General features: G+C 41.3%; 1 protein-coding gene across 2 annotated transcripts; it reads left to right on the top strand.

Annotated features, from left to right (window-relative positions):
• Nucleotides 1–908: 908 nt before the first annotated feature.
• On the top strand, nt 909–21,536 carry LOC149310125 (meiosis-specific coiled-coil domain-containing protein MEIOC-like). 2 transcript variants are annotated; one of them, XM_089533753.1, is made up of 9 exons: nt 965–980; nt 3,355–3,449; nt 7,619–7,744; nt 8,142–8,308; nt 10,172–10,273; nt 11,123–12,863; nt 13,899–14,033; nt 16,048–16,228; nt 17,664–21,536. In XM_089533753.1, exons 3-9 carry the CDS (start codon nt 7,703–7,705, stop codon nt 17,918–17,920), a joined length of 2,625 nt encoding a protein of 874 aa, XP_089389879.1. In that variant the 5' UTR covers nt 965–980; nt 3,355–3,449; nt 7,619–7,702; the 3' UTR covers nt 17,921–21,536. The 2 variants fall into 2 exon arrangements, with proteins under 2 accessions (XP_089389878.1, XP_089389879.1); XM_089533752.1 differs by lacking the exon at nt 3,355–3,449 and having other exon boundaries at nt 909–980.
• Nucleotides 21,537–23,486: the final 1,950 nt, after the last annotated feature.

Here is a 23,486-nt window from a genome sequence, read left to right as displayed (position 1 = left end):
AAACTGATACATAGAAAGCCTAATATAATCTCAACTAAACATATGTCCCAAGAGTGTCAGAGATGCTCTGGAGCAAGACATAGGGCCTTCTGGAAGTTTCCATTCAGAAACGGAGAGCGGCACTCATTCCGACAAGACGCCTTTTTGACTGGGGCAGTTGTTTTGCTTGTTGGACTGGGACGCTGGGAGGCCAGGATTCGGATCCTTGCTTGGATGTGGGGAACCTTGGGGCGAAGTCACACTCTCTCAGCCTCAGAGGAAGGCAAGGGCGAAATGTATTTGTTTACCAGTAAAGCCACTCTTGGCTCCTAGTAGTTGCATTTGCAAATGAGTACCTGCTGTCCCTCCTGCCTTCCTCTGAGGAGGACGAGGGCAATATCTCTTTATGTAATTATAAAGGCACTATGATTGGTGGCTTTATTTATAGACCAATATATTTGCCTTCCTCTGAGGCTGCGTCGCCATTTGTCAGAAAGGACGATAATAATAACCAGCAGCAGAAGGAAAAGCAAGTCTCCCTCAGAACTCCTGGCTCCGCCCACCGACTGTCACTCACCCTCGCAGCCGTTAACGGCTATTTTTAAGCCCCGCCCCCGCCTCAGTCAGCCAGTGAGTCAATGGCGGGACGCGCGCATGCGCACAATTTGGCGTGAAGCCGGCGCAGAGGCCGTTGGCCCTTTGGCGGGAAGGAGCGCGCGCTCGAGGCCGCCCCCTCCCTCGGAGGTGGGCGTGGCGTGGCCAACTAATCCCCGCCTCCCAGCGGCGCTGATAGGACGCGGCGGCACAGTTCGGGGACGCCAAGCCCCGCCTCTTCGCTTGCCAGCCAATCGATCCCTGGCTTTTTGGCCCCGCCCCTTCGTTCTTTTTTTCCCCCTCTCAGCTGTTGGAAGGGAAAAGGAAGAAGACTATTAAAGATGGTGGCGGACGGAGCTCGCTCTCTGGCTGCTCCCTTCCCAGCCGGAGGGACCCCGCGGCCAGAGGTGAGGCCTTGAGGGGAAAGAGGGCAGGGGTGGGCTTGGCCCCTTTGTTTCCTGGGCCCAGTGCTATTCAAAGTCTTTATCAATGACTTGGATGACAGAACTGGGGCCAGGCTTCTCAGATTTGCACTGGCGCTACGGGCTGAACATGAGCCAACAGTGCGATGCTGCAGCGAAAAAGGCCAATGCGAGTCTAGGCTGCACCAATAGAAGTCTAGTGTCTAGATCGAGGGAAGTCCCAGTGCCCTCCATTCTGCTCTGGTCAGGCCCCAAATGGAAGAAGGCTGTGTCCAGTTCTGGGCAAGACAGTTGCAAAAGGATGTGGAGAAACTGGAGCCATGTGTCCAAAGGAGGGCGGCCGAAATGGTGAAGGGTCTGGAAACCATGAAGCCTCCTGAGGAGCAGCTTAGGGATCTGGGCATGTTCAGCCTGGAGAAGAGAAGGCTAAGAGGTGATATGATGATAATAGCCCTCTTTAAATACTTCCAGGGATCTCACACTGAAGAGGGATAGAGCTTGTTTTCTGCTGCTCCAGAGACTAGGACCCAATGGAGCAATGGATGCAAGCTCCAGGAAAGAGATTCCAGCTCAACATTAGCAGGAACTTCCTGAGAGTCAGGGCTGTTCGACAGAGGAACAGACTCCTTCCTCGGAGTGTAGTGGAGTCTCCTTCCTTGGAGGTCTTTAAGCAGAGGCTGATGGCCATCTCTCAATGGGGATGCCTTGAGTGAGAGTTCCTGCATGGCAGAAGAAAGGGGTTGGACTGGATCAGGGCCCTTTTGGGGTCTCTTCCAACTCTATGATTCTGTGACTCCATAGTCTTTTGCCTTCCTGGCGTTGGGAGGCCTTGCTGAGGGAGAAGACATGCACCTTCTGAGCTCATCTGCACTCTAGAAATAACTCTGTACCATGGCATTATGGGATTTGTAGTTCTGTGAGACACTTTGCCTTCCCTGTCAGGGCGGCTTGGGGTGCCAGTGAACTACAAATCCCAGGGCATCATAGCCCTTCGGCCATGGCTTATGAATTAATTGGTGCCAAGCTGGATAGTGCTGTGGCTTTCTGGGATTTGTAGTTGTGTGAGATATTTAGTCTTCCTGGTCAGGTAGGTCTGGTGCCACCGCAGACTACAAATCCCAGGGCTTCATGGCCACGGAGACAGGACACTGAGCCATTGGAATCAAAAGATTTTACAGCTGAGCAAACGTGCTGAATTAGTCTACATCTGCACTGCAGAAATAATGCATTTCTGCACCGCTTTCACCTGCCACGGCTCCATGCTGTGGGATTCTGGGATTTGTAGTCCTGGGAGACACTTAGGCTTCATTCTTGGGGAGCTCTGCAGCCCCTTATAAACTACAAATCCCAGGATTCAATGACATTGAGCCGTGGCAGTTTAAAGTGCTGTCAAGCTGCATTGCCTCTGCAGCCTAATTCAGCCTGTTTACTCAGAAGTACCTTTTGAGTTGTATGGGATAATTGCTCCATGCTATGGAATCCTGGGATTTGGTAGTTCATTGTGGCACCAGAGTTCCCTGAGAGGGAAGGCTGAGTAGCTCACGATGGTTTAACCATCCTCTGAGGCCGGGAGAGTGTAACTTGGCCAAACTCACCCAGCGGGCTTCATGGCTAAGCTGGGAATTGAACCCTGGTCTCCAGAGTTGTAGGCCGACACTCAAACCACTACACCACACTGGTTCATACTGGTTGTAAGTGGGGTTAAACAGTAGCCCTGCTGTTATACACACAGTTGTGCTTTAAGTTGTGGAAGGAAAGGTTGGTATGGGAAGGATCTCAGACTTCTTTTTACTAAAACATTTCCAAAGTCGAGCTAAAATTCCTTGCGCTGTACGAAATGTATGAGAATGTGAGAAAGTGTCTTATGACGCATAGGAGTTTATCACACTGGGCTCATTTCGGCACTAAAGAGAGATTAAAGCACATTTAAAGCATCCTGCAAATAAAGCAAAAATGGCAAGTAATTGCGCGAATGATTATCACACGCAATTGCACAAATAAAGTGATATTGGCAATGCATTGCCTCTGAAATCCCAAAAGTAAAAAGATGCGCGTTGATGCTTCTTTGTGACCACTTTAATAGTTGGTTTTGTGCGTGTGATGTTGCTTCGCGTAATTATGCAACTTTTCTGGGATATTCACAGGATAAGCTCCCGCTCTCCTTCATGGGATAAACTCCAGAGACTATTTCCTAACCACTGGAAGCATTCAGCTCTTTGAAACACTTTGAAAATGGAAAAACTGGTGTTTCAGTTCCCAGTTCATAGGTAAAAGAGTGTCGTTGCAATGGTTTGGGAAGCTTCTGTGTAATATGCAAGCTTTATGCTTTCTCTCTCTCTCTCTCTGTATATCACAATAGCCAGAAGACTACAATTCCCATAATACGTTTGCATACTGGTATTCTAGTGACATCAGACATGACTGAGGCTGTCTGTGAAGGAGGAAAGCCAAAATGTAAGCTTGATGTTTCTCATGCTAGAAAATGCAGCCAGCGCCCCTCACAGTTCAACATCTGGGAAGAGGCAAAGGGGATGCTTCTCACTCCAGAGCTATTTAATCAGGAATTGTACATTTGGAGAATATTGTGGGTGTAAAGTAACACCAAGCCTATATATGTGTGTGTGTAGATCAAGGGTTTAGAAGCTGTACTGGGTGATTGCAGAAAGAATGGTGCAAAAGTAAAGCTGTTCTCACTCGGTTTTGCACCATTCCTGTTGAACCTCCCTCTATTAGTAATGCCATAAATCTTCTGAATATGCATCTGGGTAGATTCATGCTTGCATTTCCCTTGCTTTTGTTTGTTTTGTTTATTCTGTTTCTCTGGCGGTTGGAGAAGAGACACCGCCATAACCTGGCAACGGTTTCTGTATGCAAGTAGTAACCGTCATAGTTGTCATGCGTAAGTGTCCCATAGTAGCGGCGTTGAGGGCGGCCGAAGAAGGTTTTGTATAGTATAGGCTGCTAAGCTGGACTTAAAAGCAGGGCAAAATGTTTGTCAAGATAGCGTCTCCTTTCTTCCCCCAGAAGTTGGCATTCATGATGGGCCACAAGTGCAGGAAGCAACCGGAGTAACTCCTGAGCAGGTTGGTTTGGAGATTTAAGAAACGTTTTCATAATTTCCACCCAAGACTGAATCCAGGGAAGAGGAGGAGTGTAAAAGGCGAAGAACCATTTTCTGATTTGTATTCAAGGCTGTTACATTGGCCATCTGTGTAGGGTTTTTTTTAATACCCTCAACATTATATTCCAGAATTTGGTGCAAGGGGGAGTTAATCCTAATTGCTAAAGACTTAAGAGGTGAGCTATAGAGGGCTAAGTTGCCAAGAGATAGTAAAACAGCCTTTGACTGGGGCAGTGGGGGACATTTTCTGGGATCGATCAGAGGTTTTTCCACAGCCCTAAATGGATTCGGAAGTAGGTTAGCACATTTAATTTTTGTTTGGTAAGCAAAACTAAAAAGAGAGCATGATAATTACTGTTTATACTCAACTATATATCAACTTCTTGTATAAGTTAAGGGCAGGTTTTGGGCCCAAAATTATCGATTTTGTTATAACTCGTAGATAAGTTCAGAGTAAGACTTAGGGGCAGCGTAACAAGAATCTAAAGCACTGGTCCCCAAACTGTTCCCTTCAAGAGATTTTGGAGTTCAGCTCCCTGAAGCCTTGGCCAGTAGTCTGGGATTCTGGGAGCTGAAGTCCAAAATCCCTTCAAGGGCACAGTTTGGTGACCGCTAGGCTGAAGCAAAGGAAAACAATGTCAAACAACTTTAAAAATCCTGACAATCATAACTATTTTGTTTGGATGGACAAAAGTGTAGACAAGGGTCAGTGCTTCCAGGACAGACGACACACTTGTCTTTCAGAAGGGGATGTGTGTGGGTAAGTCGAGCCAGGCCTTTGGGGTCAATTATTTGACTAAAATTTCTAGACTTGTACATGAGTATATATACTTTTTAAAATATCTTACCTCCTTTCAGTAGTGCTGGGCTAGGAACCTTCTCCCAGCCACAAAAAAGCTGTTCCCTTGGGAGTAATTTATTGACATCCATTTGCCAGCCGTGGGTGAGTTGCAAGACTGGAGATCAAGGAGCATGTTTGCTGAAGGATCTGAGTGGATTCTGGTGAATCTTGGCTAAAAGATAGGCCTCCCAGGGCCAGTAGATTAGGGGCTGACAAACTCAGAGGGCCATTTCCAGCTCTTCTGGAGCCTCAGTGAGCTGCAATGGCACATCAAGCGATAATATTTTGGCTGTTTAGAGGTCACTTGTCACTTTCTGGTTTGGTTCTGGGGTTTGGGCTGTTTTGTGGAGAGGGGACGAAAAAATAAAATAAAAGGATGGTAACATAAGACCCCATCCTCAGGCTGCACTTTTCCTATCTCTATAAATTAATAATAATAATAACCATGGTGGATCTACATAAATTCATCCTAGAGATAGTAAAAGATTTCTCCTACCTTGGAACAAACATTGATCAGAACTGAGACTTCAGTCAAGAGATAAGAAGAAAACTAGGAATGGGAAGGGCAGCGATGAAAGAGCTAAAAACGATCCAAAATTATTATTATTATTATTATTATTATTATCATTATTTATTTATATAGCGCTGTAGATTTGCACAGCGCTGTACATAAAAACAACAAATATAAAAGAGTAAAGATGTGCAATTAAGCACAAAAGTGAGCATCGCCCAAGCCATTGTGTTCCCTAATTAATAATATTGTTGTTGTTGTTATTTTATTTCTTCCCCGTCTCTCTCGTGGCTACCATGTCTGCATGCCTCCATGTACGGAGGTATGGATGCAAGAGCTGGACAATTAAGAAAAGCGGATAAGAAGAAAAATACATTCTTTTGAGCTGTGGTGCTGGAAAAGAGTGCTGGGGATAATATGGGCGGCCAAAAAGACAAACAAATGGGTCCTTGAACAGATCAAGCCTGACATTTCCCTGGAAGCCAAGATGACAAAACTGAGGCTGTAGTACCTTGGCCACATCATGAGAAAGAACGCCACTTTGGAAAAGACAATAATGCTAGGAAAAGTGGAGGGAAGGAGAAAGAGAGGAAGGATCGATGGATGGACTCTGTTAAGGTGGTCACGGGTGTGAGTTTGCAGGAACTAAGCAGAGTAGTGGCAGAGAGGGGGTCTTGGAGATGTCTCATCCACAGAGTCGCCATGAGTCGAGATTGACTCGAAGGGAGTTAACAACACCAACAATAGTCAGGAGAAGAGAGGGGCACACCAGAAAATGACTGTCACCCTGGAAGAGGAAGTGGAAAATATAACAGGTCCTTCAGAGAGAGAACAGCAGGGCAGGAGAAAGAAGAGTTTGCTGCCGTAAAGTGAAGATGGAGTTCTTTACAAGACACCACTGTTTTCATCCTAAAGTGTGGTCTTTTGAACTTTGTGATAAGAAATGTTAGTGAAGGTTAGAGTTTAGCTCTTTGGAGCAGAGCTTTAGGTCCACAACACACTGCAGAAATAATCCAGTTTGAGGCTGCTTTAACTGCCCTGGCTCAGTGCTAGGGAAGCCTGGGAATTGTAGTTGATCTTGGCACCAGAACTCTCTGACAGAGAAGGCTACATGTCTCACAAAACTACAGTTCCCACAGTTACCCTAGCATTGATCCAGAGCACTTCCAAGTGCTCTCAGACGGGATTATTTCTGCACTTAGTCTTGTCCTTGCATGACTAAATTAAGGAGTGAGTTGGTAGCCGATGAGTCTCAGCTGTGTTGCCGTCTGTACTGTATCAGCTAAAATACAGATGAGGACAGAACCGGCTACAGCTGAGATCTGTAAATGGCTGACTTATGTTATATGGCACATAGGAATATGAGAAGTGTGTTTCTACCAACTCACTCATGTATGTTGTATCGGGAAAGTAATACAATTCTTCGAGCAAACTGTAAACAGGAATTATATGTTCACTGTGTGTGTGTGTGTGTGAGAGAGAGAGAGAGATGTTAGATATGAAACTGATAGTATAATGGAAGCAGAGAGTAATTGAGGTAAGGGAATGAATTTAGCAGTGTAGTAGCCTGACCGTCATTAGACTCAGAAGAGCAGCGTTTGAATCCCTGCTTGACCACAGAAACTTACTGGGTGGGCATGGACAAGCCACGTTCTCTCACCCTTAGAGGAAGGCAAAGGCAAACCCTCCTCTGGAATTCTGGGAATTGTACAAATTGTACAGTACAACTACAGTTTATTTTATTTTATCTTATTTATTTATTTCCAAGATTTATGTCCCGCCTTTCTCCCACATTAGGATTCACTATATGTGGAGACATTGCCCCCCCCACTCAACATAGTTTGAATACTTATTTAGTGTGCATATTTTCATTCGTGCATTGATGTATATTTATATTTTCCATAGCACTGAGCCATAGCTGTTAAAGCGGTGTCAAACTGGATTATTTCTGCGGTGCGGTTGCAGCCCAAAAACAGCTTTTCCAGTTCATATGAAGTAGTAGACTGAATTGTGTTCCTTACTCATTTTGCACTCTGCTTGTAGTTATTTTTTTCTTCAGAATATTATTCTGCATGCTGCTTAATTTCAAGACAGGAATAGTGTCATTACTTTGTAAACTTGTCAGTTGTAATGATGAATTATCTTTACAGGTGAAACAGATTAAGACTTCCAACCTCTGTTTGTTTGGGAATGCTCAGTTTGGAAACAACAATTTGCACGCAGAAAATGGGGACATGGTTAAACAGAGCACCACTTTCGATTATTATAAGCCACAGGTGAGTCCTTGGGAATGCATTCACTTAGTAACTATTCTCCATGATCTGAAGGGATTACAACCCAATATATGTATGCTTGCACAATGTTGTTTAATGTCTCTTTTTAATATAAAAAAAATATGTAACCAAATTCCATTGTTCAGGTACCTCTGCCAGTAAGAATACTTTTCCTGAATCATGATAGAATAACATTTTATTTTCTCAGTAGCCCCTCCATGAACTCTAAAAACCTTAAAATACATAATTGGGTTGTTTACAGCTATTTTTACAACTATAGCTCTCCTCTTATTCACAGACACAAAGCTTTGCTTTTTTCTGGAGTGAGTGTGTTTCTTGGGTTATTTGAGCTGTAAAGTTATTTGCTTTTAGAACCGGTCACCATTTAATTTCATCTCAGGTAAATAGCACTCAGCAAGAAATGGATACACAGCTGCGTCCCCTGCTGTTTGGAGGAATAACTAATACACCATCCAGTGTGGAATCTCCCCAGTTATATAGTAGTTGGTCGACATGTGGAGACGATGCCAATGCTGGTCCTTCTTTACATGACCACATCAAAAAAAGGTAAGAAGTGACTGCCATCTTGTGGCACTTTCTGTAAATTTCTTTTGACTGGAACAATGGATTCTGGCTCTTCAGTATACCTTTCTCGTGCTTTAAATGTTAGCAGTTAGGTTCCTTAACATGTCATGATCGGTTAGTGAGGAGTATTGTTGCAGAATAGAACAACCGATTCTTATTTATAAGAGAAGCATGGTTTGTTTCAGCTGGTCATTTATACAGCCTAAAACAGCGATTGTGCTGGGACAGTATGGGCTGGACATTGTTTCATCGACTAACAAAGATGGCCACAACCTTATTGCATAATTCAAATGTTGTAAATCAATCATCACAATGCCATCATAAATAAATCATGTCACCATTAATCTGTGATGATGCTATTATAAATCATAAGTCAGTCACTGTCTTAGATAAATCATCATGTATGACAAGTTGCATATACATTCAGGTTGATGGGATACAGGGCCTGAAGTTTCCATACTTAGTTAGTTATTGAGCAGAGCTTCCTTCCACGCCCATCCATTAAATCTCAGAATAGGGTTTGTACACCATCCAGTCAGTTTAATTTAGCCAGACTGGGCACATGGAAGTATGTCCTACATCTGCCCTGACTGTAGGATACCCCTCCTCCATTTCTGAGGGCTTTGCTATGCCCCATTGGTTCTCCATCTTCTGCTTTATATCATGTCCTACACTGCAGAGCAGCACAGAAACAAGTTGCTTTCTCCCCACTGCATGAATCCATACTTGCACCTTCTGACATGATAGAGATGAGCACTCCTTGTGGTGTAACACTTGGCAGGAAGCCACCTGGTTTACTTGACATGGCCTAGCACAGCACTAGGGTTCCCTTATTTTTAAAGTTTAAAAACGGAAGGACAATTCCCCACCTCTGGGTAGCCTTGTACAGTGATTGAAATGCCAGTCTTCTCCTCCCACAAACACACAACATCCCTGAAATGAGCAAAGCAGCATATTATTAGCAAGTAACATAGCACACTACTATGGCACATTCCACCCGAGGTAATGAGGAATAGACATGAGGATGGGCAGGACGCAGTAATAATCAAACACAGGACAGCAAGAATTCCTCTAAAACCCTATACTATAGGGCAGGGCAAAATTTTTTTTTTTTTAAAAAAAAACACCCAATAATATATAAAGCCCAAGCTCTGGGTTATTCTTACTCATTCTTACTTCTTATTTGTTCCTGCTGAACAAATGGTGTGCTTAGCAGGTTGATGGTGAAAAACTGTCTATGGCGGGGTACAGACCGCTCAAAAAAGGCGGCCTGACGGTGCCTGGTTTTCCACTGGAGGGAAGACTCACCCGCCAAACGGCAAGGTTTCCTGGTGGCGGAAAAAGAACCCGCAAAAAACAGGTTCTTTCTACGCCACAGTGGCACACTCGTTACGCCGTGTGTATAGGGTGCCGCCATTTTGACGCCCTTGTCAAATGCTAGGGTTGCAGGATGTGTGGAAGCGCCGTCCCGAGGCAACCCTAGCGTGTCATCAGATGTGCCAAAGAGCCTGTCTGTTCTGGGCCAATATGAGGTAAGTCATAACAACATCTCTATTTCATACTTTGCCTGGTCCTCTGGTTTTCTTGAGGGGTGTGCATGTGTAACGTTTAAGTGTTCTTACCTTTAGATGATTTACTGATACAGATGAATTTTGTCATTTGCTATTTTACATCCTTTTCTTTATAAGTTTTTATCTTGTTTCTTTTTTATATTCTGTTCTGTATAATCTAGAAAGTGTCTTGCGGAACTGTAAGCCACATAAAGATATTGTCATGAAAGAAATTTATAAGGGCTTGATTAAGAGAATTCATTTTTCTTCATTTTTTCCCCTTCTTTATTTTCAGGACACAAGAAAATCTATCATACTTTGGCAATGGCCCTGATGGATTTGGTTTAGTGACAAACATCTTAGAAGAGCCAAACAAACAAGAACCTGTTACAGACTGGTAAACTGAAAATCGTTTATATAAATAGTTACTTTAAGGTGGCACGCAAACCTAATTGAATATGTTGTTCCCTATATCTCAACTAACATTTTTAACCAAAGGATCATTTATGTGGGAAGTTCTGTGGGTCAAAAGTCACTGCAGAAAGAATCCAGTTTGACGCTGCTTTAACTGCCCTGGACCAGTGCTTGGGAATTCTAAGATTTGTAGTGTTTGTGAGACATTTAGCCTTCTCTGTCAGAGAGCTCTGGTGCCAAAACTACAGTTCCCAGGAGTCTCTAGCACTGAGCTAGGGCAGTTAAAGTGGTGTCAAACTGGATTATTTCTGCAGTGTGTTTTGGCCCTTAGTGTAAATTCCATATAAATAAAACTCTTAAGTAAGTGTGCAGTAGGCTGCAGGCTGAGCTGCATTAATCTAGATCTGAGAATTTAGTAGTTCTCAAACAGAGTGGGACCCGCAGGGTGTTTGTGTGAGAGATGCTCAAGGGACGTGTGTGAGACTTGGAGACCCTGATCTCTCCTCCTCCTTTTCTTCCCAAACCTTTGTTATGAGCAAAATTTACACATGCGTTGAGTTAAATATTGAATTTACAGTCCTTAAATAAAACTGTTCTAATTTGAACAATGTTATTTCCTTGTAAAATGTTAAAATATGAATATACATCAATATGCAAATGAAAATATGCAGACTAAATAAACAGTATTTTTATTAATATACTACATCAAGTGGGAAGGGGCACAATCTCCACATATAGATGTAAAGGGGAGGGGTCCCAAGGGTAAAATGTTTGAGTTCATTACTCTAGAGACAGAATATATTTAACAGTGAAACATCTGTTATCATTACAGGAATTCTCTATCAAAATTGTTTCCACCAGTATGGTCATCAGACTTTGAAAACTATGGCAGCTTCTCAGAGCTTTTCCCTATAAAAGGTTTGCAAAATGAAGACTGTAATTTAGTAGATATACTGAAGCCTTGTGAAGAAAGCTTGGGAAAGACATCCTCTGTAGAATTATTTACAAAAGAACCTGATGATCTCCCTGCCATAAGACCCTGGGTCGCACCTTCACAGCCCATCGTTCAGTCATCCAGTGAGATCTTGAAGAGTGCTGATCCAGAAAGCAAGGCTTTTAAGAATGATGGAATCAATCACCTGGGCAGCTTTGCATATGTATGCAATTATGACAAGCAATTAAACAGTGGCAGTGGGAGCGCTTCCTTTTCTCAGTCTCGGATAAAAGATACCAATACTTACAAAGAATGCCAAAAAACAGAGAGTGCAGGAGGCATGGTTGGGAGAAATGGAACAGAAGGATCAAGCAAGTATTTTACACACTTGTCTAATTCTTGTACAGATAGAATATGGGACCCAGTGATCAAGGAAAACAGTTTGTGTCCCAAAAGATGTACAGGTTTTACAGCTGCTCATGACTCTGAACCCTTTGGTTGTTCATCTGCACACACTCTCAGTCAAGCACTTAATAAGGAAAATAGCTTTCCTGACGGGATGAATACAAAATTTCAGGAGAGCTGCACACAGAACAAGCCCAATAGCACCAGCATGGACACAAATTTTAGTCATACTCAACATAAAATCCCTGTACATCCTGGAAAAGGCTCAAGTAACCCATTGCCTCTAAAACCAGTTGCAGAGAATATGAATTCATCTTACAATGGGTATACATGGCTGGAAATTAAAATGCAAAGTGCAATGGCTACATCACCTGTAACATATGGGAACCAAATGCAAGTACGTTCTCAGTTGTCTTCAGCTTTGTCAAGTGGGTCTTCTACGAATGAATCTGTCACCCAGCCTCCTTACTCACAAATTTCACCAATGGTATCCTCAAGGAAAGAAAGAAAACAGCAATTATTTACTGATGTTTCCAACAGTTCAGGATTTTCCAGTTGTACAGAAAGCCAGAAGCAACATAACTCCATTGGACACTCCCAGAATGATTCCTTAGCTAGTACAGAGGGGTGCTATAGTAAAATGCCAAGTAATGTTTCCTCCAGTGGTATATCACAGCAATATTCTGTAAACCAGTCTGCTCAGAACCACAGATTTTGCATTAAGGAGACTCAATACAATATTGATGAGAGAACAGGGCAGAATGAAAGAGGACGTAAAAATAGTTGGATTCAACCTGCAGGATACCTAGATCCAGATCGAACACAGTTTGATCTTTTGAGAAGAAAACAAGAACAGAATGGTGCTACTTTACCTGATTATCTGAACCCTACTTTCCTTCCTCTTTTCCCATTAGTGTCTAATTATAAGCATCTGCCTAATTTTTCTCCATTCAGTCCTCAGCCATTTTTATCACCAATTAATGCTGCATTCTCCCTATTGCCATTTCCATTGTCTGAACTTGTTGATCTTCTTCAGTATGATGATTTGCCCCATTTAAGTCCTTTCATTAATGACCTCTGCGGTGGAGATATAGCTGCACCATACTTTGCCTTTCCGCCACCTCTTAACCACTACAAGCCTCCAAAGAATCGTAGTGGACCAGCAAATGAGCTTCATATTCATCTGGAAGAGTGTTATGAACAGTTGAGAGCTCTAGAGAGGGAACGGAAAAAGGTAAGCAACATAGTCTATGGTAAGCTTAAATGTAGGCGGAGTTAACAATAACATTAGCAGACAAATCTACTTCTGTTAATTAGGTATACCATGTACCGCAGGTCTTTTCCAGATGACATCTAGGGCAAAATGAAGGGCTTCTTGAATGTTTGGTAAAGATGCTTAAGCAGCAGTCAAATATAGTTCAAGCTATGGAAAATAATAACCTCTTTGGGAAACCTGAATTGCTTAATGTGATGTCTGGATGGGAAAACTAATGTCAAAATCAGAATTTTGGGCTAAGCTCAGCATTCCGTTGAAGAGTCCAAACACTTTTAACAGCAAGCTCTGATGAGGACTTCTCATAATTTGCACTTGGGACAATTAAATTCTATATCCATTTTAGCCCACTACTAATTACTTGAATTGGTTATTTCGGGGAGGACACCTTTTTCTCTACAGTCTCTTTGCTTTGTGTTGTTTAAAAATGGGCTTTCCTGAGATGCCCCAGGGGGTCCTAAAAACATGGTGGGAATATGTCCTATGCTCCCTAAAGGGCATTGGGAGCCTTTAAAAAAATTCCAAGGTTGCATGATGTAGGTGTGCAGACTTCTAAGTCCTCCTGCGAGGCTAACACAGCTTCCTAGCCTCTCATAATTGCATATTCTTGCTCTATGGTTATTCAGACCTACAGAATGTCATCTGCTCAATTTTTTTATTTTAGTATTTATTTTGCAGGACTCACTTTGCAAAAAAGGACTAGAGAAAATGGCAGGGTGGTGGTGGTTGGAACAAGACAACAATTGTTTACTTGTATGTTAGAGAATAATTCAAGTCCATAGTATTTTCACTACTTAACTGATTTTTGTCTGGCTTTAGATGTGGTGACATTAGCTGGAAACACTTTTACTCTTTTATTGTTAGCTAAAAATGCATAATGTATAATGGCTTTACCAGGAGCTTGAAAAAGAAGACATGTGTCTAAAGTACAAATGGAGAAATGGCAATAAAGAGTGGAACATGCCATGATAGATTCTTTTGTTATGTTCTCTTCAGACAGAGGCAGATCTAGCAAGACATTTCCCAGGGAAGCGAGCATCCAGTTCAAATAACACTCCATTTTCCCGGCTTCCTGCTAAGCCTTCCAGAGTGGATCGTCTGATTGTGGAGCAATTTCGAGAGCAGGCAAGGGTGAGCATTTTTTAAGGCTGGTGTGTCATTGGGACAGCCCTTCCAGATTCATGTAAGTCAGCATTAGCCGACTTTAAAAAATAATAATAATCTTTCACCTAACTTCACGAACTGGAAATTATTGAAAACAATGGCCCGTTACAAACGGGCATAAAGTACGTCCTGGGGACGTACTAGGGTTAGGCAAAGTGCGTGCCTTACGCATGCACCTAACCCAATACGTCCCCAGGACGTACAAAATGGCGGCGCCCGTTCCACATAGGGGGCGCCATTACGATGTCACGAACGCGCCGCCTCCAAACGGGGCAGCGCGGACGTGACGTCTTTGCGCCGCAGGAGGGCGCATAGAGTGCTCTTTCCGCGGTGCATGAAGGAGCTCCGAAATGGAGCTCCTTCCGCGGTTTGTGTCGCTGGCGCAGCCTTTAGACGGCTGCGCCAGCGACGCAAAGGAAAAAGGGGCCGAGCAGCCTCTTTCTCCTCCTCCCCGCCGCCGTCGGGTGTCCTTGGGGCATGAAGCCCCAAGGACACCCCTTTCCAGGCTGTGGGGAAGTGGCCTGGAAAGCAGTGGATCGGGGCCTCGGAGGCTGCCGTTCTGGCAGCTGAGGCCCCGATCTGGCGGGGAAAGGAGCACCTACAGGCCGCCCCAAACGGGCAGTCTGTAATGCGCCATAGGCAGTGGGTTCTGCAGTATAGCCTTGCACATGGAAGGAACATGTGAGGAGAGCTAGCATATGAAGTGGCAGCACATGTCCTGGTCCTATCCCAGACCCTGTGTGTTTTCCAATCCTCCCCTCCATTCTCTGTGCATTAAATGAAGATGAGTGCAAAGGTGAGACATCCAGAACAACCTGGCTACGTGTGGCAAAGAGTTTTGTGAGGCTTGATATCAGCATCTGAGATTCTGTGCTTGTCCAGAGCTTTAGAATGGAGTATTCTCTTTATAATAACGACACATATCTATTGATTAGCACTATCAGAAGAGCTTCAACTCTAAAAATGTAACCAGTATCTGGAGATTTTTGTCAGATGAACAAGCTGAGGTTTTATCAAGCCAAATTTAGAAGGATTTCTCCCCAGAAATCTAAAACTCTAGGACAGTTGGCATTTTGGGGGGATTGGTGGACTGTCATTTTCCCTTGAAGCCAGTTGGTAGCTGGGGTGGGGAGAGGTCAGGGATGCCTTCTTCATTTGAAGTTTTTAAGCAGAGGTAAGATGGCCATCTTTTAGGGATACAATAGATGGCGATTTTCTGCATCAGCATGGGGTTGGAATAGATGACCCTTGACAGCCCTTACAACTCTATAAATCTGTGCTTCTTTGCTTTCACACATACATGCATACACACATATACCAAGAAGAATGCAGCAATATAGCCGGCCCTCCATACGGATTCAGCCATTCACAGCTTTAAATATATATTTTTTTAAACGAATTAAAAAGCAAACCTTAATTTTGCCTTTTTATATAAGGGACACAATTTCACTGTGCCTTTGTAAATAATGGAACTTGAGCATCCACAGATTTTAGTCTCGATGGGGGAATCCTGAAACCAAACCCCAGCAAATACCAAAGGCCCACTGTACAGATGAGCCTGGCTAGAGTCTTACATTTTGATTATGAAGTGCTGCATTGCTGTTGCTTCTTTCCCAGCCTTGCCCATGTACTATATCTCATGCTAAAGTGATAGCTGCCTCTTTTGTTGACAAGTGAATTGCCCGAAACAGCTTCTTCTCCAAATCATTTTCTGCTTTACTGGTTTGGATTTTACAAAGTGTTCACTCTGTGTGCATTACTTAGCTGTTCATTTTCTCAGTGTCCTTTCTCTGCAGTGACAAGGAGATCCAAGTCTGGGAGGCACAAAACCAAGGGGCTTTGGACAATGCTGCAGAGCCTTAGGAATTGATTGTGGAAACAAATTTGGAATTAGAGCTCTGGCACTCTAGTAGGATGTGCCTGATAACAGAATGAGTGTAGTTAGCTGGCTCTTCAATAAAACATTGTCACTTTTTTTTAGGTATACACTTTAATTGAGAAAATGGAGCATGTTTGTGGTAGTCCTATTCATAGAAACATAACCGCCACTTTGGGACGACACTTGGAAGCCATCTGGGCAACTCAGGCAAGACGCAAGGCTGAGGTTGTTAATTCTGTTAATCCTCAAAGGCAAAGAACATCTCGGTATAATAATGAAAAAGGCAAGTGATTTCTATTTGATTATTGAGAAACTTGCCAGTTATTACTAGACCTTGACTCAATAAAATAGCTTTTATTCATTATATGGATTCGATTAAGTCAGCATAAATTACCTGTGTATACATTTGGAAGTTTCAAACCCTGTTTTTGTTACTTGATAATGCATATATTGTTGTAGGAGGCAGAACAGTGCTACACAAAGTAGTGCTCCATGGGCTATTGCCAGGCCAGAAGCTATGAGTTGATAGTCCTTAGGATATTTCCTGGAAGTAAAGAAGGAAATAGTTGTAGTCAGTGGGCACAAATACAGAGCTAGTCAGTCCCTGGCACACTGGAGAAGCACTGTCTTAGAGGAAATTATTCTTTCTCTGAAACACTACAGCAACATTAGCTGTTTAGGTTTTAAAATACTCTCCCTGTTTATTTGGGAACATGGTTAATCAAGTAAATGGTAAATTTATCAACACGAGAGTCATTTTTCCTACTTATTTCAAGAAACAAAAAAGCTAAAGCTTATTTTTTTAAAAAAATAAAGCTAATATCTTGTGATCTTAACTGCACTTTTGCTGTTACAGCAGTTCCTCAAGAACTGTTCCCCATTTTCAGTGTACCAACAGCAAATGTCTTCATTGTTTTTCATTGCTGCTGCTCATTCAGGGAATCCATGTTTCAGTCATGTAGGTAAAGACAGTGACTTATTAAAAACAATAGGGCTAGGTAGTTAGACAGTAAGAGGCACTCCTCATTTAAACACTGAGCTTAGCGCTCTGTAAGAAAGGAGATCATAATGTGGATTGCTTATGGCCACAGGTGAGTCAGCCACCAGAACAAGGTGAAAAAGAAATTTCTGTAATAATAAAATAAATTAGTAAAATAGCAGCAGTGGGTTGATATAAAAACTTTCAGTGATCTCCTTATACAAGCACTGGAAAAATGCACTAAAAATTGTAATAATGGAAAAGGACATTCCTGCATTCCTTTTTGTTTTTGTTTAGAAGGAATCTGGACTCAAACCTTGTGACAAGTATATTCAAACAGCAACTAGGATAATAGGAGTACAACTCTTAAAATTATAACATTTCTTGTGTGCCTAAACATTCATTAATATTTCAGGAAGATTCTGGACCTGAGCTTTAGATCCCCCCCTCAAGATAAGTGCTGAAGCTGAATGTAATAGGAGCTGGAAGACTGCTGTTCCCTTCTGTAGAGATCTGTATTTAGGTCTCATAGTACAAGACGCATGGAGCTACGTACATGTCTGTTTAATTCTGAAATGCTGATTTGGAAGTCACAAGAAATTAATAGGAAAAATGCATATCCTGAAGTAGTCCCATCTCTAGCCTGCTTCTTCAGATTTTCCCCTAAACTTTCTCTTCAATTACTGCAAAAATTCGCCCTGATGAATTTGCAAATAATTATATACTTATTCTATTATAGATGTCCTTGCTCTGGCAGCTGCCATTAAAGAACTGGCTTTCTTCACACGAAAAGCACGTACAGCTTTATGGTGTGCTCTTCAGATGACTCTTCCAAAAACATCCGCAAGCGCTCTGGCAAAAAAGGAGGAGGTGGAAAAGGCATTGCAGGAACTCTGTCCAACAAATGGCAGTTTCCAAGCGAACAGTGTCATGAGGCATGAAGGCATACGAAACAAGAGGGAGAACCGCGATGAACTGCAACAGGTCATCAAATGAGCAGATTCAAGCAAGTCTTAAAGCAGAGTAGAAGATACTCCACACTCTCGGCAAATCTTGCTCATCCGTGCTGTATTTCCACTGCTGTTATTCAAGCCTAGATACACGTGTTCCTGTAAAAGTGTCACAGCAGTCTTTGTATTGGTAGTATGTATGTTCAGTGTAAAACAGATAGGGTTGACTAAGCAGAGACAAGCAATAGTAGTGTATCTTCTTGAGCACTGATCCAAAGCTGTGATTCAAGCCATTTACTAGGAAACTAGCAAGTGGCCTAGCCAGTTCTGTTGTTTTATAATTTAGCACACTTTTCAATGCCACTGAAAGCATTCATTTGTTCATTTTGTAATAATAATGTTCTAAGTGCCAAAGTTATTTACTAAATATTGGTTTTGGTTTTTAACTGAGTAGTAAACATTTCTGTTGTGTTATTGTCAGGAGCTGAAGTTCTTGAGTTCATTTCCAATGGTCTGGCTCAAGTAATCAGCAACAAATATTAACAGACTAATGCTATGTTTTTAGCCTAAGTTTCCATTTGGACTTATCTAAACTTCAGTTTTTGTAGGTCAAGTGATAAAGCAGAATCTGTTTTGAAAGGAAAACAGAAGTAGGTCCTGAATGAAGAGTGTTAAATGTTGTATTATGGTGAGCATTCAACAAGGAGATTAAATCATTTAGTGTTAGAAATGGAAGATTTTGATGCCTTGGTGGCTTAAATCCAATATTTATAATAGTATGCACTTCTTCAAAAACGTAGTGATTAGTTATTTGAGTATTTATTTTAAGGGTTAATATCTATATCTATCTATTTATCTGTATCTATATATTCTTATTTTATTGTACACTTTGATCCCTTGCCAGACCTAATAATCAGGCTTAATGTATGCTCAGGGTCTGCATGTGTATATATAATCTGTAACTGTATACACTGCATTATGTTTGTGGAGATGGGATGTTTGTAGAAAAGGTTCCATAAAACTAATTCTATCCTAGGCTACCAAAGCTGGCTGATTTTGTTTTCGCATGAAGGAATTTTGTATGTAAAATCACTGTCACTAGACTTCATGCTGTGTCTTGGACAATCAGAGATGTTACATGCCATTGTGAATGTAGAAGTTGAGAACTGGAACCAGTGGTGCCCCAGTCCAGACATCTCACTGGTAGTCATTGAGTTTGCTGTCTGAAAATACAGGCTTCCCATTTCATGGTAATGTTGGGGTCAGTTCCACAATAGAATATCTGGAGTGCTTTTGTGGAAAGCTGTCCCTCTCATTGCAGTGAAAGGGGAAATTTGTCAACTTTTATATGTGCATGTGTTTCCCTAGAATTTCTGTGTGTCAAATGAATGTCTGGATTGGCATTTTAATGTTGGTGAGTATTCTTACTTATGAGTATTAACCTTTTAGCAAACTTGTAAAGGGTTAGATGACCTCTTTGTACTGATAACCAAGTGGACTGTTTGTATTTTAAATGTTAATAGAATGACCAGTTCCTTTTAATTCTAAGAATTGAGGGATGCTTGAAGGGAAAAAATGTCTATTTTACAAACTGAGAACATGCTTCACTTGTTTAATACGTTAAATTGGACACTGCTCTGTAAGGCATAATTTCTTCATTCGTCATATAATTCCCTCATTTTTCAATTTCCAACTTGTGAATGTTTAGGATAGATGTTGTATAGTGAGTACAAGGACTTAGCTGTGTAACAGGAAGTTGCAAATACCTCACATTCTCTTTTTTTAGCCCCAAAACAAAGGAATAATAGAAGGGCACAGTCTGCAGAGTGCCATGTTCTTAAAGGAAAATGAAACAAGTATGTTTATTCTTGCTTTACTTTTTGCCTAAATATTAATGCTAAAGAAGTAAAGTTTGTGCATTTTGCACTAAGTGTCTTAAAGTCAAATCTTTTTGTGGATTAGAACTATTTTCAAGTATGATAAATTGGATATAAGTCTTAGTAAGATTGCTGTGTTAAACTGTAATTTGGTAGACTGTTTTTTCCCGTTTATAAAATCATTTTATTTCTCCAGGAGTGTAGTAATGCGTGTGTTAGGCACACTGAATCTGTGTAAATTGTTAAAAACAGTGATTGTCATTGGTTGTTACAAGTAATGTGCCTTTTAAAAGTCTTTAAGATATATAGCTGTGGGCTCAGTTTTTGTTGCAACTGAGCAATATATTTAAAGGGATATCTATTAAGAAGCATTTGGTAACTATAGTTTTGTGGTATGGATGTTTCATAATCAATTTTCAGCACTAGGTTCCCAAACTTTAGAATATTTACAGGGTGCTTGTTTTACTTATGTATCCTAGAAATACCTGTTCTCAATTTGCTTTATTTGCATTCTTAGCCCCTTCATTAAATGATAGTACACTGTATCATATTTCACCAAAGAATGCAGTTACATCTTATGTATTTATGTTAGAATTCAGTTTTCAACAGTATTCTTTTTTCTTATTTAGACACCCTTTTGTTCAGAATGATTCCTGGCAGTATTGCAGTGAGATTTATTGTGCCTTTGGCTGATAATCACATTTGTTATGGCATGGATTGGCTATGAAAGTAGAATGAATGCATGGGTTCATCAGATGGAGCTATATGATTGTTGTACAGCGTTTAGCCCTAGATGCTAATCTGGGCCATTCCTTATATTGTATAAATGAAGGTGTGTTGGGCGTTTCTCTTCCCTCTGCCTCCACAAACACATGGAGGCTGTGCCTGTTCCTTAAAAATTCTTCAATAAGTCCACCGTTTTCAAGGCACTCTGAATTAGCTTGGCAGCAAACACTTGCTTTTGAATAACATGAAAAATTAAGCTCTGTAGGTAATTTGAACATGAGGTTATCAGTACTGAAACCAATGCAACTCTTTGATCCTCTGACTTGGGCAAAAACATGTACTGCTTCTCCAAATGCAGTGCACTGAAGTCCCTACTCCTTGCTAAACTTCCCAGTGATGACTAATACCAGATGTATTAAATTATGCAGCACAGATATATGCAAATGTTGATTTTTCTAAACCAGTTTTTTTAGTAAGTTTGCCTGGGATGTTATGTGTGTTGCAAAGTCCTTGTAAAGGTTAGTTCTTTAGTTTTCTCATACATGAGAGCTGTGGGCCTGGACACTGGTGAGGAACAATGACTGGGGAACCTGAATTGGTACCAGATTACTATCAAGCCCCATGTCTGCTGGATCCATTTCTGGCTTCTTGTTAGTAGTTTTGCTTATTTCTGTAGGACTTTTTAATGTTGAGGATCTGATTCTAGACGAATGCTGCAAAATTTAGCCTTGGAGAGGACTTTAGCTATAGTTTCTCACATAAGTGAATTGTATAATGACCTGAATCAAGTGAAAGTAAGTGGAAGATGAGAGGAGAGATGAGTTTATCGAACTCCCTATGTAGCTCTCTGCTTTCTATCTATCGTGCTCTGACCATTAGGGAATGCTGAGAGGTGAAGCAGAAATTAGGTGCTATGAAACCTGCTTTTGCTATTCCCCCGTTTGTGGGAGCAGAGAGAAACTGTTCTTTAAACAGAACTCAAGTCATAGATTTTTAGAGTTAGCCCCAGAGGCCTGTTACAGACTGCCAAAATAAAGCTGCTTCGGGTCTCTTTGGAGATATGCTGTTTAAATTATGCATGCATCCTAAGAATCCAGAAGCTGCACCAAAGCTGCACTCCAGTGCTTAGGAATGGAGTGTGGCTTTGGCGCGACCTCCGGACTCTTAGGACCCATGCATCATTTAAACAGCATACCTCCAAAGAGACCCGAAGCAGCTTTATTTTGGCAGTCTGTAACAGGCCTAAGTCTCTACTAAAATGCTAACCCACAAATTACTACAGCTGCAAAATTTGCAATATTGGGGCTGGAATTTATAGAATTGTCTAGGTTTGAGGGTCCCTGAAAAGACTTGTGTACCAATATCATGCACTGCTATTGAAACTAATTTTGACTGTAGTTTGCCATGTGGCACAAGGACCTGTTATTTTGAGAAAGCCCTGCTAGACATATGGAATGCTTTGCAGTTTTCTCTGGATGGGGGACTATAATTGTGTCAGTGCATGAAAAATAACAATGATTCACTTTTAAAAGCGTTTATTGCCCTTGATTTTAATTATTTGTTTTGTTCTCATTGATTTTTTTGTATCAACAAATTCCAGAATGAGATTTGTTCTGCGTTGCTTTTCTGTTAAAGCTGGCTATTTTTCTGTGACAGCTAGTGGACAGACTTTCTGACTTTTGTCTCTGTCTCTATTGATTTGTCCTTTTCTTTTATAGAAATGATTGAAATGATTCCCTGCATGGTTTTATGAATCTCAGGCACCAGCACACTTAAACCTTTTTGTATCTTTCTGTCAGTTTGTGAAAAAGAATAGTTGTACTTAAAGCTTTTGCAACAGACTTTCATAGCACCTGGCAGCTTGTTCTTAAAGATGGTTTTTGTCCTAACTTTCCATTTGTTTTAAAAACATGAATACATTCATCAAGCTTCTTAGCAATACTACCAATGCAAATATCAGAGTCGTCACATATAGGTGGAGTTTTCAAGCATCCCTGTTGTTTATTTTTCCTTTCCCCCTTGTTGAGGTTTCTAAAAGGAAGGGGGAAATGTTCATTGACACTACTTACGATAAACAGATGCATAATTGTTTGTTGTCTACTGCTTTGCCAGGGAAACTTTAATAATTATGTTTGCTTGCTAAATAGATGAGATGGAGGGTCAGCTTGGAATAAATCAGGACAGAAGGTCTCTCTTGGTTTGCAGAACCATTGATTTTGTTCCAGATTTCTCAGAGTAGATCCACTGAAATCAATTTATCAGTGAGGCTTCGGTTAGCCATGTCTCTCAGCAGGTTGAAGGATTAAATCTAGAACCAACTGATAGGCTTTTCTTCTGAATAAAGCAATCTCCAGTGTGTTTGGAAACTTAAGCTTGCCTTTTATTTTTATTATAAATGATGTGAAGATCAAAATGTCAGGTTTTTTTAGTAAATTGTTTTAGTATAATACCTTGCACATCTTTGGCCAATCTTTTCAAATAGCGAAAATGTGTACACTGCTAGTAACATGAAAAGCCTGTTATAGAGATTCAGCAAATTGAACAGGAATATGTTCACAGCAAGGTCAGTCGATGTGAGACTTCATCACTGGACAGTTCAGGTGCTGATTCATTGTATTTGGAAACAACGGTGGTTCTGAAAGCTGCAAAAGTAATAACAATAATAATTTCTACCTCTCTTTTAACTTTCTGGGTGATGATGGTGATGATGCTGGCCTGCGGGGATCTCCTTTGGCATTGCGTTAAGTGAAAAAGAACTATGTTTAGCCAAGACTAGCTGTCACTTAGTAGGTGTGCACTTCTAAATTATAGTAACACAACTGTATTACAGTAGAAAGATGTAAATTATTATAATATCTTGAAAAAGGTTTATTAAAACTTATGGTGAATACTTTAAAGAAATCATGGTGAGTGAAAAGTTCCAACATTGTCTTTATATGTCATGTTTTTTCTCTCTGAATTGGTATGATTGCCAATATTGTTCTCTTCTGTTTTGTTAATGATCCGCTG

This window comes from Sceloporus occidentalis, unplaced genomic scaffold (genome assembly GCF_023333645.1).
Source record: "Sceloporus occidentalis isolate IW3139 unplaced genomic scaffold, rSceOcc1.0.p SCAF_7, whole genome shotgun sequence".
Taxonomy (NCBI): domain Eukaryota; kingdom Metazoa; phylum Chordata; class Lepidosauria; order Squamata; family Phrynosomatidae; genus Sceloporus; species Sceloporus occidentalis.
The sequence above is the reverse complement of the archived record's forward strand: the minus strand, read 5'-3'. Positions and strand labels throughout refer to the sequence as shown.